This window comes from Moschus berezovskii, chromosome 5, assembly GCF_049115385.1.
Source record: "Moschus berezovskii isolate FMDL1 chromosome 5, NW_MosBer_1.0, whole genome shotgun sequence".
NCBI lineage: Eukaryota > Metazoa > Chordata > Mammalia > Artiodactyla > Moschidae > Moschus > Moschus berezovskii.
This window is the reverse complement of record NC_142464.1, coordinates 92,909,677-92,925,532: the sequence shown is the minus strand read 5'-3', so window position 1 is coordinate 92,925,532 and position 15,856 is coordinate 92,909,677. Positions and strand designations below refer to the sequence as shown.

Here is a 15,856-nt window from a genome sequence, read left to right as displayed (position 1 = left end):
CTAACTTAACTTTCCCATTACGTAAATAAGGAACCTGCCAAAATGGTGCCAGAGCTCGTCATACATGAGATAGCTAGTCCACTGAGCAGGTTTCAAGACTTCTGATTTAGGATTCTTTCCAGGACATCATACTTAAGTGGTATGTACTTACATAGATCATTTTGTTGGCACTGCCTCACAGAAATAGTAACCCCCCCCCCAACCTAAGGGGGAGCAATACGTCATCCATCACCATTTTTAATATACCGTTGTTCCTTTCAGAGATGATGCATAAGTGGGCTGGGGTGTTGCGAATGAACCTGCACAGTAAAACATTACTCTTTAAATGTTTTCAGCAATTTTTTAACCTTGTATCCTTCCAAATATTACTTTTTACTTTGTAATGTAACCATCAAGAAGTTTTACACTTCCTCTGCGTGGGAAAGAGGGAGAGTGAGCCAGAAAGAAACAAGGAAGCTGTGTGAGCAAGAGAGGTTGTCTTTAGAAGGATGGGGTGGGGCTGCTGGGTGGGGAGGGCGGGGCTACTGTGGGTGGGCGGGGCTACGAAAAGGCGGAGGGGCGAGTACCAGTGAGGGGGCGGGCACACAACGGCTTTCTTCCTTCGGAGTCGGCAACCCCGTTTGCGCATGTGCAGTCCGTTTTAAATTGCGCAGGACGCGGCGCGCGAGTGGGCGCGCTGGCTTGATAGCTTCGCGCTTCTCGGAGCCAGCCCTCTCCCTCTGTCTGTCGCCTAAGAGCGGAGCTGGGCTTCCTTCTGGCTGGTTTTGGGGTGGCTGAATCCTCGCTGGGCTGCCCAGAATTTTGACCCGGGTAGACTTACGCCCTAAACCCCTGTCCGGTCGGGGCCGGGCCGGAACATGGCTGCATGGGGGCTGGTAAGTGCAGGCCTGGAACCGGGTGAGGCGGGGAGAATGAAGCTTCGGGCCTGTGTCGTAGCTTCTGGAGGATTTCAATGGAAAGTTGCGCGAATTTTTTGAGTTGGGAAGTGAGCGGGTGTCACTCTTCAGTTACTTTACTTGCAGTGTTTCCTCAGGCTTTTTGTAATCCAGTTGTGACGGGTAACTTTCTCTTTTTTTCAGTGGTAAAGTATCTGCCTGCCAATGCAGGGAGATGTAAGAGAGGAGGTTTCGATCCTTGGGTGGGGAAGATTCCCTGGAAGAAGAAATGGTAGTACACTACAGTGTTCTTGCCTGCAGAATCCCCTGGACAGAGGGGACTGGCGGACTACATACAGTCCGTGCGGTCGCAAAGAATCGGACACCACTGAGCGACTGAGCTTTCAGTTCGTCCTCCCAATAATTTTCTGTCCTTGGTAGTGTTGGAAAGCGTTGAAATTGACCGTTTCTTTCAGAATTGCTGGTGTAAAGAGGCAAGTTTCTGAGAGGCAGCTGCGGGTTAAACGTGTAAGCGGTGAATGACTGAGGAGGCGGAAACTCATTTTTATTGGACAGTTTCTGGACTCCTTGGTATTCACTTTTCTGTACTTGAGGTTTACGGTTTTGTTGTTTTAGCCGCAGAGTCTCGTATCCGACTGTTGGCGCCCCCATAGCCTGTTAAGGTTATTGATACGTTATACAACCCTTAGCAGCCCCTATCCTAAACTCTTAGTTTCTACTTTTATCTCCCCGTTTAAGATCTTCAGCACTGATGAATTCCCATTTATATTGCTGTATATATATGCTTGTATGCATAAAGAAGTTTATTGTGGACAAAAATTATTGCCCTCCACTTAAATAAACAGAATGTAGCCCACCATCAGGCCACCAGAAACTGCAGCTGCCCCTAAGTGTGCCTGAGGGGACTTCAGGATGGAGGAAACAGGTTACTGGCCTAAAGAGACTTAAGTGAGTCTGGACTCTTGCGTCTTCGCCTATAAAGAGAAGTACTAAAATCATTAGCTTGAGGTGTCTTTTTTCGTGACTAGCAGTAATTTTGATACTTGATTTTTTTTTTTTTTCACCCAGCCTTACTTCTTGGGAGTAGTTCTTTCTGAGAGTCTGTCTCCTGAGCTATGGTCCTAAGTAAGGTCACCAAATAAAAATTATTAAGTTTAAGTTGTGCATTTTTTTCAGCCGACAGTTATATATAATGTAATTAATGCATGTGCTCATGGTAAAAAGTATTCTCTATACCAACACTTTCATACTGTTGACTAAAGAAAAAGGCGCGGTTGCTGGGTCATTTGATAAGAGTATGTTTACTTTTGTAAGAAACCACCAAAAAAGTGGCTGTACCTTTTTGCCTTCCAAAGAGAGTTCCCATTGTTCCACAATTGACATTGTCATTTTTTCAGATTTTGGACTCACAGTCAGATATATAGTGGTATCCGGCTTTAGTTTGCATTTCCCATTGACATATGATGTAGGGCATCTTTTCACAAGCTTACTTGCTATCTGTATATCTTCTTAGGTATCTGTTAAGGTCTTTGGACCATTTGTTTTTTAATTGAGATAAAATATTTTATTCATTTTTATTTGTTGGTGGTGCTGGGAGGCATGTGGGATCTTCGTACCCTGACCAGGGATTGAACCCACATTTTCTGCATTGGAAACTGGAGCCTTAATCACTGGACCTCCAGGGGAGTCCCCTCTTTTTATTGCGTTTTAAGTGTTCTTTGTATATTTTGGATAGCAGCCCTTATCAGATGTGCCTTTTGCAAATATTTTCTCCTGGTCTGTGGCTTATCTTCTCATTCTTTCTTTTTTTAAAAACCATGATCAGTATTTTATTTATATTGATGTTGGCATGTATTTAAAATCTATGATCAATAATAATAATATCAATGATATTATTAATAAACAACTTCTTTTCTCACTGTGATCTCACCTGTTACAAATTTCTCCTAGTTTTAGGATGATGCCCTTCAGAATATGGAAAGCTTAGACTGGTTCAAGCTTGTCTTAGTTCTCACGTTGACTGCTTTTCCTGCTGCCTGCTTTTACTGTCAATCTTCTGTAAACATTGCCCTTGTGTCTCCTTTCAAAGTTCTCTTTCCTTCTGTTTGTAATGGTCCTCCCCATTGACTGCACTTGGCTTCTCAGATTAAGGAGAAGAGAGAGAGACAACACTAAAACTGGAAGAGCAGCTGCTGGTTCAGTTTGCTGTGTCTTATTCTTTTGATCGCAGTTCACTTTTATTTTCCAACAAAAAGTCTTGTGTTTATTACTGATCCAAAGCACTAGTGCAGAAACACTGACACGACAAAAATCATTTTCCCAGTAAAACACATCCAGCTATTCATATAGTAGATTTTTCAGAGTGATATGGTAAGATGCAAGTGCTCTTGGCACAGTATGAATGTGTGTGCCACATCATGTGCAGGACTCCTTATAGACCCAGTTTGGTTTTTCTCCAGTGTCATCTGTTGTGTTTTTATTCAAATCCACTGGGGAATGGGATGATTCTACTTTTGTTTCTTGTCCAGGAATCACTTGATCATGAAAGTTTGCTGAGAAGATTTGGCTGGGAGCAAATTCCCACAGTTCACTCCACTTCCACCCCTTAACTGTGCCATGTGGCATGTGGGATCTTAGTTCCCTGACAAGGGATTGAATCCACTACCCGACCTTTGCGTTGGAAGCCCAAGGTCATAATCACTGGACTACTGGGGAAGTCCCCCCAAAGTTAGAATTGTTTTGACCCTTTTAGTTCTCATATCTGACTTTGCATCATAACTCATTTAAAAGACAAAGGGAGAAAGGAGTTGAGAGATTATTTTCAGTCATTCGTATACTTTAGTGATTTCAGACTGGGTGTAATTTTGCCCTGCAGGAGGTGTTTGCTGTTGCCTGGGAAAATTTCTGGTTTTCTTGAAAATGTATGGATGAGGGTGTATAAGGGCATCTAGTGGGTGGAGGCCAGGGATGCTGCAAGTATCCTACCAATGCACGGGACATGCCCTTACGAGTCATTCAGCCCAAAACGTTATCAATGCTAGGTTTGAGAAACTCTGCTGCTGCTGCTGCTAAGTCACTTCAGTAGTGTCCCACTCTGTGTGACCCCATAGACGGAAGCCCACCAGGCTCCCCCTTCCCTGGGATTCTCCAGGCAAGAACACTGGAGTGGGTTGCCATTTCCTTCTCCAATGTGTGAAAGTGGAAAGTGAAAAGTGAAAGTGAAGTCGCTCAGTCGTGTCCCCGACCCTTAGCGACCCCACGGACTGCAGCCTACCAGGCTCCTCCATCCATGGGATTTTCTAGGCAAGAGTACTGGAGTGGCTTGCCATTGCCTTCTCCGTGAGAAACTCTACTGTGATGTTTTTATTGGAGGAGGTAATTCAGAACGCTTGCCTGGAAAATCCCATGGGAGGAGGAGCCTGGTAAGCTGCAGTCCATGGGGTTGTGAAGAGTCAGACACAAGTGAGCAACTTCACTTTCACTTTTCACTTCCATGCATTGGAGAAGGAAATGCAACCCACTCCAGTGTTCTTGCCTGGAGAATCCCAGGGACTGGGGAGCCTGGTGGGCTGCCGTCTCTGGGGTTTCACAGAGTCGGACATGACTGAAGTGACTTAGCAGCAGCAGCTGTGATGTATATTATTTTCTTTGAGAAACATAATCTCATAGTGAATGAAAGAATCTGAAATTGAATGAAGATGAGTTGAAATTGAAAGTTTTTGTGTTTGAAAATTAATAATTTTTGTATTCTAACTTTTAATTTAAAATCTTGTCTATCTGGTTCACCACTTGTTTTCTACTGTGCCAGAATAGCATTTGACCCTCTTGTAGGTGCTTGATTCATATTTGCTGAAGGAATGCATTGTCTTAGCCTTCAATTTTTTCTATTTAAAAGAGGAACAGAGTACTTTACAGGTGTTATTTAATGTTCAGGAACATTTAGTGTGAAAATATGACTTTTTCATTTTATTGTGTTAAATTAGAAGAATGACATTGAATTAGACCTTGGAAGGGAGTTAACTAACATTAATTATCAAGGATTTGCTTAAGTGTTTCAGAATGTTGAGTGCTGATGAGAGACCTAAGTGCTTGCATTAATTTTCTATCTTGTGATAAAATGCAGACTTGTTAGATTTTGTTCCTTAGTTTGCTATCTGTAAAATAGATTTAATCTTTTGCTCCTTAGATACCTCCTGAAATTAACAGGCTATGTGAAACACTAATTTTCTTTCAAAGAAAAACACTTTTATCTCATAAATTTTAGTCTTATTTATTTGACATGTCAAAAAGATAACCAAACATGTTTTTGTGGTATACAACACTGGCAAAGCTCTGGGAAGAATATAAGCTAGTGTAAGACAAAGTCTCTGCTCTCAGGTTTCTTAAACTCGAAGAGATGTCTTCATCTTTCTGAATAATTCAATTCAAAAGTGAAGCAAGGTAGCAGTCCCTGTGAGTGAAAACTACAGTGGCCTAGAGTTTTGTGTAAGAGCATTAGGAGAGTCAGAATGTCAGAGCATGAGTGGGGTAAAGAGAGTGTTCACATGAAGTGGATTATTTATATCCCATTGGGCCAAGGAAGAGTATAGCTTACTAAACATTTTATATTGATAATAATTTATTTATTTTTAAAAGCATACTATTTATCTTATTACCACCCAATTTTCAACTTGAAAAGTTAACTTTATAGATTTTATACTTAAAAGATAAGACCCAGATTATCACAAATATGTTTTCCACTTCCAGTTTCAACATGTCCATGTGTTTTATATTTTTCCTGTCGTTTGCATTGATAGGGGCTTCTTCTTTGTTGCTAAGTCATTTCAGTCATGTCTGACCTTTTGTGACCTTATGGACTGTAACCCGCCAGGCTTCTCTATCCATGGAATTTTCCAGGCAAGAATATTGGAGTGGGTTGCCATGCCCTCCTCCAGGCGATCTTCCTGATCCTGGGATTGAACCTGCATCTCTTATGTCTCCTGTATTGGCAGGCAGGTTCTTTGCCACTAACACCATGTGAGAAACCCCTCTTCTTTGTTGGGGTTGCCTAATTTCTCATTTGGAGACATTCTAGCACTTCTTAATCCTCAGTTTTTCTGATATTTCACTCTTAGTTTCCTAGGTATGAATTTTCTTGCATTTTCATTATGTTGGTCATTCACTCCTCATCCAGGACAGTATCCTCTGAGCTTACTTTAGACTGCTTCTGCTTTTATTCTGTTTCATCAGTTATCATGTTTCATTTGTTTCCATCTTTCAGAAATTTGTTATATGTGTTTGTCTGCAAATGGTCCTCTGTTCCATTCTCTTTTTCATTATTATTTTATTCCAGTCTATTCTTTACTGTTATTTAGAGGGATTGACCTACAAGGAGAGAAGATAAATAGATAGTGTTGATGGACTAACTTGAGTTACTGGAAGCCCAGATAGTATGATTTTGATGATGGAAGAGGTGTAGGGAGAGATGGAGGAGTAGAAAGAGGAAGAAGATGATGAATAAAATCCAGGGTAAGGAAATAATATGAAAAATGTTTGGAAACAGTGGATGTGAGCAAAGTTGTTTTTCACTTGATCCAGAGGAATTTGTCTTTGTAGTATCATAGTAGGCAATCAGCAAATACTTGCTGAATGAATAAATGAAGAACTTAACTTTTCACCAAACTGATGATTTACTTTTCTTTCAGGATCATCTCAAAAATGACTATAGAAGAAGATTTTGCCGACCTTCCAGGTGATGTAGATGATTTTTATTCCCATCTTTAGAAAGTGAAATTTTTAATTACAGAAAGGAAAAACTATTACCTCTGACTAAAATAATGATTTATATGCTCATTGGTTAAGTATAGTCATCTTAGTTATTTATATTAACAGAGAAATATTAGTACAAACAGTGCATTGGCTAAATGGCAGTCATAAAAGAAATTCACCTGATGAGTGATGGATCAGGAAGAGGCAGTTTCAGATCTGACTAAATGACAGCTATGGATAAAGCACTCTAGACTTTGAATGGTACTAACAGAAACATGCAGTGTATTCTCTGGGGCTAAGAAAAAGAAAAGGTGGGTGTGATCCTAAAGAGCAATAGAAGGATCTTTGTGGTGATGGAATTGTTCAGTACCTTGACTATTCTGATCATAACTGAATCTTCAAATATGATAAAGTGCATAGAACTAAATACACACACAAACATAAACACGCAAATGAGTACATGTAGAACTGGAAAAATCTGAATAAAATTGGTGATTTTGTCAATATCCATATCGTGGTTTTGATAATATATTGTATTATTATGTGAAATGTTACCATTGAAAGAAACTGGATAAAGTGTACAAGGGGTCTCTTTTATATTATTTTTACAACTGCATGTGAATCTAAAATTATACCTATAATTTTTAATTAAAAATTATATTGATTCATTAGTTCCTTAAGATTAAAGGTATTGAATCAAAAGTGCATTTGAAATGTAGGGAAGACTGTGTTACTTGGAGCAGTTAGGACTTGTGACTATAGAGTCTTTATTAAAGAAGCATTTCAGGAATGATTGAATTTGTTCAAAAAAGTTTTATGTTCTTTTTTAGGTACAGCAGAAGTCTAAAACAGCTTTAGACATGGCTGTTCAGTCAGGGAATATAATTGTTAATGTAGAGAATAACATACTGCTTCATATAGTTTTTGGGAACTCTTGGTCTCTCAAATACTTGTTTTATCCTCAGATTTTAATGGTGATGTTTTTCTCATTAAGTAAAAATTAGCATTTTATAATAAGGAGATATGGAATTTTCAAGATAGATATTAATAATTAGCACATATCTTTTAGAAATAATACATTAACATTTTTCCTTCTTTGTTTCTTACTAGGGCACCTGACATTAATACAGAACAAGGCCAGAATATACTGGAAGTCTTACTAGACTGTTTTGAAGAAAAAAGTAAGGTTTCACTTTGAGGATTGGGATGGCTGAAGTATATATTTGTCCATTGACATCAAATTCAGCAAACATGTTCGAGCATTTCAGTATATATTTTCCCATGAATTTTGAGTACATATGCACTCCTTCATGTACCTTCTGGTATACTGAAGATGTATGTTAGTTGTTCAGTCATATCCAACTGTCTGTGACCCCATACACTATTAGCCCACCAGGCTCCTCCATCCATGGGGTTTTCCCAGCCGGAATACTGGCGTTGCCATTTCCTTCTCCATACTGAAGATAATACTGGCAAAAATGAGAATAATTTGCTATTCCCTTTAGTTCACACTAGATTCCTATAGTCTGGAATTCTGTAAATAATTATCATACGCTAGACGAAGTATCTTATTAATGGAAATAAATGTTCTGAATTCTTGAGATCTCTGAAGAGCTTGTAATAACATCTGGTGATTTGCACCCCTTCCTAAAGAAAAGATATATTATGACAAGTTTTCTTTTAGGAAACTTTTCTAAGTGCTGATCAATATCAGAAGGAATTGGATTAAAGCCAACCAAAACAAACAAACAAAACAAAAGCCAACCAAAGAAAAGCACACATAGTGGAAAAGTATCTCTTAAGTTCTGACAGATGAATTGGCACATACTTCTTCAGGAATCTTGTCTGTCTTTTTCAGTTCCTGATGCCTTCTAGGTACATTTGAATATTGAGTTGATGGCTGTACTTCAGTTAAACTAATCGTGCTTAAAAGAATCGAAAGAATTCTTCGTGTATCATATAGGGCTTCTTTTAATTGTAACCAAATATTTTTATACATTAAAATTTTTTTTTGACTTTTTAGGTCTTGCCAATGATTTTAGCAAAAATGCCACAAAATCAGTTCTTTATTCAACACCTAAAACAAAAGATATTTGTATTCAGTCATCAAGCAAAGAGGTAAGTCAAAAAGGAGAGCTTAATGAGTAAAACTCAATACACAAAATTAGATACATTTTAGTTGTTTGTGAGTCTTATTCTTTAAAAGGAATCCTATATTTCCATTGAGTTTACATGAAATTTAGAGATATTTTATGAAAATTTTGGTCCTACATTTCCTGTGGTTGAAATTGGAATTGGGAATTAGAATCATCAAATTATAACACAATTAATTTTCACTCTTACTGAAGGCAGTTTATTGCTACACAGGGAAATCAGCCTTTTATTGATTATATATCTTAAGAGGATACGTTGACCTAACTCTGCAAAATAGCCACCTTTGAAATAGAAATTTTGAAGCTAATGATTGAGGACAAATTATTCAAAAGCACAATAGTAATTGAAGAGAAAAATTGTATATAGACATACATCATAGATTGTGCTTTGCCTGTTGCCCTTCACAGATAGTGCATTTTTTACAAATTGAAGGTTTGTGGCAACCTTTTGCCAAGCAAGTCTGTCAGCGCTGTTTTTTCTGACAGCATTTGTTTGCTTCATGTCTCTATGTCATGTTTTGGTAATTCTCACTATATTTCAGACATTTTTATATTATTATATTTGTCATGATCTGTGATCAGAGACCTTTGAAGTTAACTATTGCAAAAAAATTATGACTTCTAGAAGGCTCAGACAATGGGTAACATTTTTTAGCAATAAATATTTTTTAATTAAGGTATGCAAATTTTTTTAGACATAATGGTATTGCATACTTACTGTACTACAGTTTAGTAGAAACAGTTTTTATATACACTGGGAAATCAAAAAATTCATGTGCCTTGCTTTATTGTAGTACTCGCTTTATTGGGGTGGTCTGAAACTGAATGTGCAGTATCTGAGAGGAATACCTGTAATGCTAGAAATAGCATTCACTAGAAACTTGTATAAACAAATAATTAACCACATACAGCCTTTTGGTTCCAAGGAATGAAGACATCCATTGTTGTCATAGTTGAGAGACTTGTTTTAATGTGATAAATTGTATTAATTTTTGACAGTTAAATCAGCTAAGTTTCCTGGGATAATCTTGGCTTGGTCATGAAGTATTAACTTGTTCTGATTTGGTTTGCTGATATTTTAAGATGATTGCATCTATGTTCATGAACAATATTTTCTTTTTCTTTTCTCAAAATGTTCTTGTGGGGTAGGGCTTTGATATCAAGGGTAGAGGTTCAACTTTAAGGTAGGATGTAACAGATTGCAGTAGGTCAATGCTTCTGCTGCAACAGCTAGTTTAAAAAAAGAATAAAATGCAAAAAAACTCATGTTTTTTAGAGACATGGGAGTTGTGGAAGCAACAACGACTAGATGAACTAAAAAAGAGAGTGAAATCCTTAGAATAGGAGTTGATGATTGTTAGTCATTTTCTTTCCTGAGAGTATTTGCTGATTTTGGGCAAAAGCTGATTTTAGGTTGGCCCAGAGTGAGTCCACTGAGGGAAAGCAGAGCTTTTGACACTTGTTCAGGGATGGCATGACATATTGGAATCCTGGAGGTTCCCCAAATGGATAACTTTGTTGTTGTTCAGTCACTAAGTCATGTCTGACACTTTGCGACCCCATGGACTGTAGCCCGCCAGGCTCCTTTGTCCATGGGGTTCTCCTGGAAAGAATACTGGGGTGGGTTGCCATTTCCTTCTCCAGGGGATCTTTCCGGACCAAGGAAGAAACCTGTATCTCTTGCATTTGCAGGTGGGTTCTTAACCGCTGTACCACCTGATAAGCCCTAGTTTGGAGAGAGAATTTTAATTTAACATTATCCATTGTGTGTGCTAGTCACTCAGTTGGGTCCTACTCTTTGCGACTCCATGGACTGTATCCCGCCAGACTCCACTGTCCATGGAATTCTCTGTCCATGGGTAATATTTGCCTCCGTATATTTTAACGGGTAAAAATGCTTAAGGTAGCACATATGTTGTCTTGGTGGGACAAGGTCAGGAGTGGGTAGCCATTCCCTTCTTAGCTAGGGCATCTTCCTGACTCAGGGATCGAACTCGGCTCTCCTGCATTGCAGGCAGATTCTTTACCATCTGAGTCACATGCTTACACTAGAAACTTTGTCAAATGTTCCAGTGATCCTTATTGGTCTCCTCACTTTTAAGAGTGTAAAACTAAAACGATAATTGGAAACTCTGCATATTTAAGAATTGTACATTGTTAGATTTCACTGTAGCATGATCTGTATGGCCACATCATTGTGAAAAGCTTCTTGTTAATATCTGCAGGCTTTCTTCTCTTGACTTGATAAGTTTTTCTGCTTGGGTGTCTGATTTTAACAGTTAGTGTTGTCAGCCTAGTAGGGGCAAGGAGGAAGATGCATTTTGAATACTTCTACTTAATGTCTCTATTTTCAGTGTATTACTCTTACCTTCAGTTTTGTCTCATGTCTCTGATCTCACAGTTTTTTGCACCTTGCTTTTTTTTTTTAACAATCATTCATGTTGCTGTACTTTATTATTCATTTCTGTTGTATTTGTGATGTTAAATGCCTATATGGCAATTTATTTATCTAATCTTCTTGAGGTTTTTAAAAGCTATTCATTGTTTCTATGATAGGTTATATGAATTCGGTTTCTACAGAGTTATTTAAGTATGCAACTTTACCAGCTCGTTTCATGTTTTACAATTTTTTTTTCAATTTAAAAACAAATATGTTTAATCAAAGTTGGTAATTAAATAGAGTAGATCTCATGCTGTATCTCTTTTAGACTCAGAGCCAGAAATCACATCCAAAGTCAGGTCCAGTTTCTTCAAGGAAGAAAGACGCCCCTCTGCAGTTAACTGTAGAACCAAATGAAGCTGTCAACAAATCAGGTTGGTAGCATCCCCATGGGTAATATTTGCCTCGGTATATTTTAAAAGGTAAAAATGCTTAAGACTAAAGCGACTTAGCAGCAGCAGCAGCACATATATTGTCTTGGTGGGACAAGGTCAGGGTCAGCCTAGACAGAATTGTGAAATAGGTGAAGTTGTTTTTGAGTCTCTCTCAAGTCCATTGTTGGTGTGTGTGTATTTTTAACATGAATAAGTTTTAAATTTTTTTATTGAAATAAAGTTGATTTACAATGTTGTGTTTAATTTCTGCTGTACAGCAGAGTGACTCAGTTATACATAAATATGTACATATATTCTTTTTAACATTCTTTTCCATTATGGTTTATCATAGGATAGACAGGATAGTTCCTTGTGCTCTACAATAAGGCTGTGTTATTTATCCATTCTGTATACAATAGTTTCGGAGAAGGCAGTGGCACCCCACTCCAGTACTCTTGCCTGGAAACTCCCATGGACGGAGGAGCCTGGTAGGCTGCCATCTATAGGGTCGCACAGAGTCGGACACGACTGAAGCGACTTAGCAGCAGCATACAGTAATTTGCGTCTGCTAATCCCAAGCTCCCTATCTTTCCTTTCCAACCTCCCTCCCCCTTAGCAACTGCAAGTCTGTTCTCTATGAGTCTGTTTCTGTTTCATAGATCTATTCATTTATGTCATAATTTAAATTCCGTGTATAAGTGATATCACATAGTATTTGTGATTTACTCTTTCTGATTTACTTTGCTAAGATGGACCTTAATTTCTAGGTCCTTCCATTTATTGCAAATGGAATTATTTTGTTCTTTTTAATGACTGAGTGATATTCCAGTGCACACACACTTGTTCATGCTTGCGCCCATGTGTGCATGTGTGTGTGTTACACACATATACACCACCTCGTCTTTATCCATTCATCTGTCGATGGATATTTAGGTTGTTTCCATGTCTTGGCTGTTGTAAATAGTGCTGCTATGAACATAAGGGCCCATGTATCTTTTTGAATTTTTGTTTTGTCTTGGTATATGCTCAGGAGTGGGATTGCTGGTTCATGTGGCACTTCTATTTTTAATTTTTTGAGGAAATTATACTGTGTTCCATAGTGTCTGCACGAGTTTATATTCCAGTTTACATTACATTACATTACATTTACATTACATTACCAGAAGTGTAAGAGGGTTCCCTTTTCTCCACACCCCTCTAGCATTAATTATTTGTAGACTTTTTAATGATGGTCATTCTGACTGGTGTGAGTTGGTAGGTACATCGTTGTTTTGATTTGCAGAACAATGGTTTTATCTGGTTATTATCTGTTTCTTTGTTTTAGTTGTAAGAACACTGCTTACTAGGAATGTGACAAAAGACATTAAGAATTATTATAGGGACCACAGCTTTAAGAGTTTTCAAATAGATTTCTCTTTGCCCTTTCCTTTCCTTTTTTTCTTCTTCTTTTAATTATTATCTACACAGTTTCTGTGGGTCTGGAATTCAGAAGCAGCTTAGTTAGATGGTACTGACTTGAGGTTGTAGTCAAGATGTTGGCCAGGGTTGCAGTCATCTGAAGACTTGACTGGAGCTAAGGGTTTATTTGCAAGATGACTCACTCATGTGGGGCTGGTTGCTGGCAGGAAGGCTTACTTTTTCTTCTCCTATGTGGGCCTCTCCACAGACTTCTTGAGCATTTTTTAAAAACTGAGGTATAATTTATATAGTATTAGTTTCAGGAATACAACATAATGATTTGCTGTTTGACTATACGTGGTCAGTATTCTTTTTCTCTCTTCTCCTTTTGTTCCATTTCTTTTAGTCAGTTATATGTGGTACTGCTTTTTAAAGTTTTTATTTATATTTTTCAAATTAGAAAAGTTCTTTATTTGAGGTAAGAGTCAAAGATTTAAAAGAAAAAACTAATCCTTATTTCCCTCATCCTGCTGAGGTAACCTTGAATCCTTCCATATCTTCATTGGTGCTCCTTAATGAATACATACATAATGAATTCATCACCCATTAATGATTAAAACTCTTCAAAAAATGGGCGTAGAAGGAACCTACCTCAACATAGTAAAGGCCATATACGATAAGCCCATAGCAAACATTATTCTCAATGGTGAAAAACTGAAAGCATTCCTTCTATGATCAGGAACAAGACAAGGGTGTCCACTCCCACCACCATTATTCAACATCATGTGTGTGTTTATGTGTGCATGTGTACGCACACTTGCAAAAGAGACTTTCACAATTTACTTTTTACCAGTAATGTAAGAATGTACCTTTCACCTGATAGATTTTTTTCTACTTTTTTGCCAGTTTGATCAGTATTAAGTAATCTGTTACCTTAGTGTATTTCTGTGAATACCACTGAGTTTGAACACCTTTTTATAAGTTTAGTGGCTAAACTTGAATTTCTTTTTCTTTGAATTTCTTTTTATCTTAGTTGTTTGTCCATATGCTTTGCCCATTTGTTTCTTCTGGTTTATGAGAAGTCTTTAAATTGAATATATGTAATTAAATGTCTGTAATATTTGTGACAGATATTTTTCCAAATGATCCCTTGACTGTTACAGATTTTGGTTATAGTATCTTATATGATAGGTAACATTTTTTGTTTGACTTGTTAAATGTCTGATTTTTTTTTTCCCCATTTCCTATTTTGGTTAAAGGATTTGTTTTATCCTGAAAGTGTATATAATACTTAGATTTTCATCTTAGCATCTTTCTTCTTAATTTAAATTTTTAATCCATCTGGAATGTGTTTTGGTATATAATATGACATAATGTTATAATTTTATTAAATACTTTCCTCATGATGGTCATTTGTGCTGGATGTGTTCATTAGTTACTTGATCCATTCTCATCTCAATGGGCTACTTTTATCATATATCATTCAATAAGCTTTAAAAGAATAATTTTTATTTATTTACTTTTGACTGTGCTGGGCCTTTGTTACTGGGTGCATGCTTTCTTTAGATGCAGTGAGTGGGGGCAGCTGTTCATTGTGGTGTGCAGACTGCTCCTTGCAGTGTCTTCTCTTGTTGCAGGGCACAGGCTCTAGGGCTCCTGGGCTTCAGTAGTTGCGGAACCCAGGATCAGTGATTGTGGTGCACTGGCTTAATTGCTCCATGGCATGTGGATGTGTCCCCTGCATTGGCAGATGGATTCTTATTCACTATACCACCAGGGAGGTCCATCAATGTACTTTTGAATTTTGGTCTATTTGTTTATTCTTAATGTCAACACAATACTGTTTTACTAATTGTATTTTTATAGCAATATGGTGATATAAAGGTGTTTATAGTCACTCTTCTGCCACTGTTAGAAGTTTTTACTTTCTCTGAACTTTATTTATTGTTTCTAGTAAAATTTTGTTATGATTTTCACTAAGGTTGGATTGATTTGTATAGGAATTTTGTGAAATTTCTTATTTTTGTATCATTTAGCTTTTCTTCATACAAACATATATCTTATATATTTATGTCCTTCAAGCTAGTATCACTGATGAACATAGATGCAAGAATCCTCAACAAAATTCTAGCAAACAGTTCAACAACACATTAAAAAGCTCATATACTATGATCAAGTTGGGTTTATTCCAGGGATGCAAGGATTCTTCATTATATGCAAATCAATCAGTGTGATACACCATATTAACAAATTGAAAGATAAAAACCACATGATCCTCTCAATAGATGCAGAAAAAACCTACGACAGAATTCATCACCCATTTATGATTAAAACTCTTCAAAAAATGGGCATAGAAGGAACCTACCTCAACATAGTAAAGGCCATTTATGATAAGCCCACAGCAAACATTATTCTCAGTGGTGAAAAACTGAAAGCATTCCTTCTATGATCAGGAACAAGACAAGGGTGTCCACTCCCACCACCATTATTCAACATCATTTTGGAAGTCATAGTTGTGGCAATCAGAGAAGAAAAAGAAATAAAAAGAGTCCAGATCAGAAAAGAAGTAAAGCTCCTGCTGTTTGCAGACGACATGAATCTCTACACAGAAAACCGTAAAGATGCTGTCAGAAAATTACTAGAGCTAATCAGTGAACTCAGCAAAATTGTGGGATACAAAATCAATACACGGAAATCACTTGCATTCTTGTATAATAATAATGAAAAATCTCAGAAATTAAGGAAGAAATCCCTTTCACCATTGCAACATAAAGAATAAAATAGGAATAAACCTAGCTAAGGAGACAAAAATAACTGTATACAGAAAATTTTAAGACACTGATGAAG

General features: G+C 37.5%; 1 protein-coding gene across 1 annotated transcript in view; it reads left to right on the top strand.

Moving 5' to 3' along the window:
• Window positions 1-639: 639 nt before the first annotated feature.
• The window catches only part of CENPC (centromere protein C), an 83,400-nt gene continuing 68,183 nt past the window's right edge, over window positions 640-15,856 (top strand). The window contains exons 1-5 of the mRNA XM_055434281.2: window positions 640-875; window positions 6,581-6,627; window positions 7,755-7,825; window positions 8,668-8,762; window positions 11,506-11,611. Coding sequence (XP_055290256.2) covers window positions 858-875; window positions 6,581-6,627; window positions 7,755-7,825; window positions 8,668-8,762; window positions 11,506-11,611 — 337 coding nt within the window. The 5' untranslated portion in view covers window positions 640-857. The remainder of the gene's footprint in view (window positions 876-6,580; window positions 6,628-7,754; window positions 7,826-8,667; window positions 8,763-11,505; window positions 11,612-15,856) is intronic.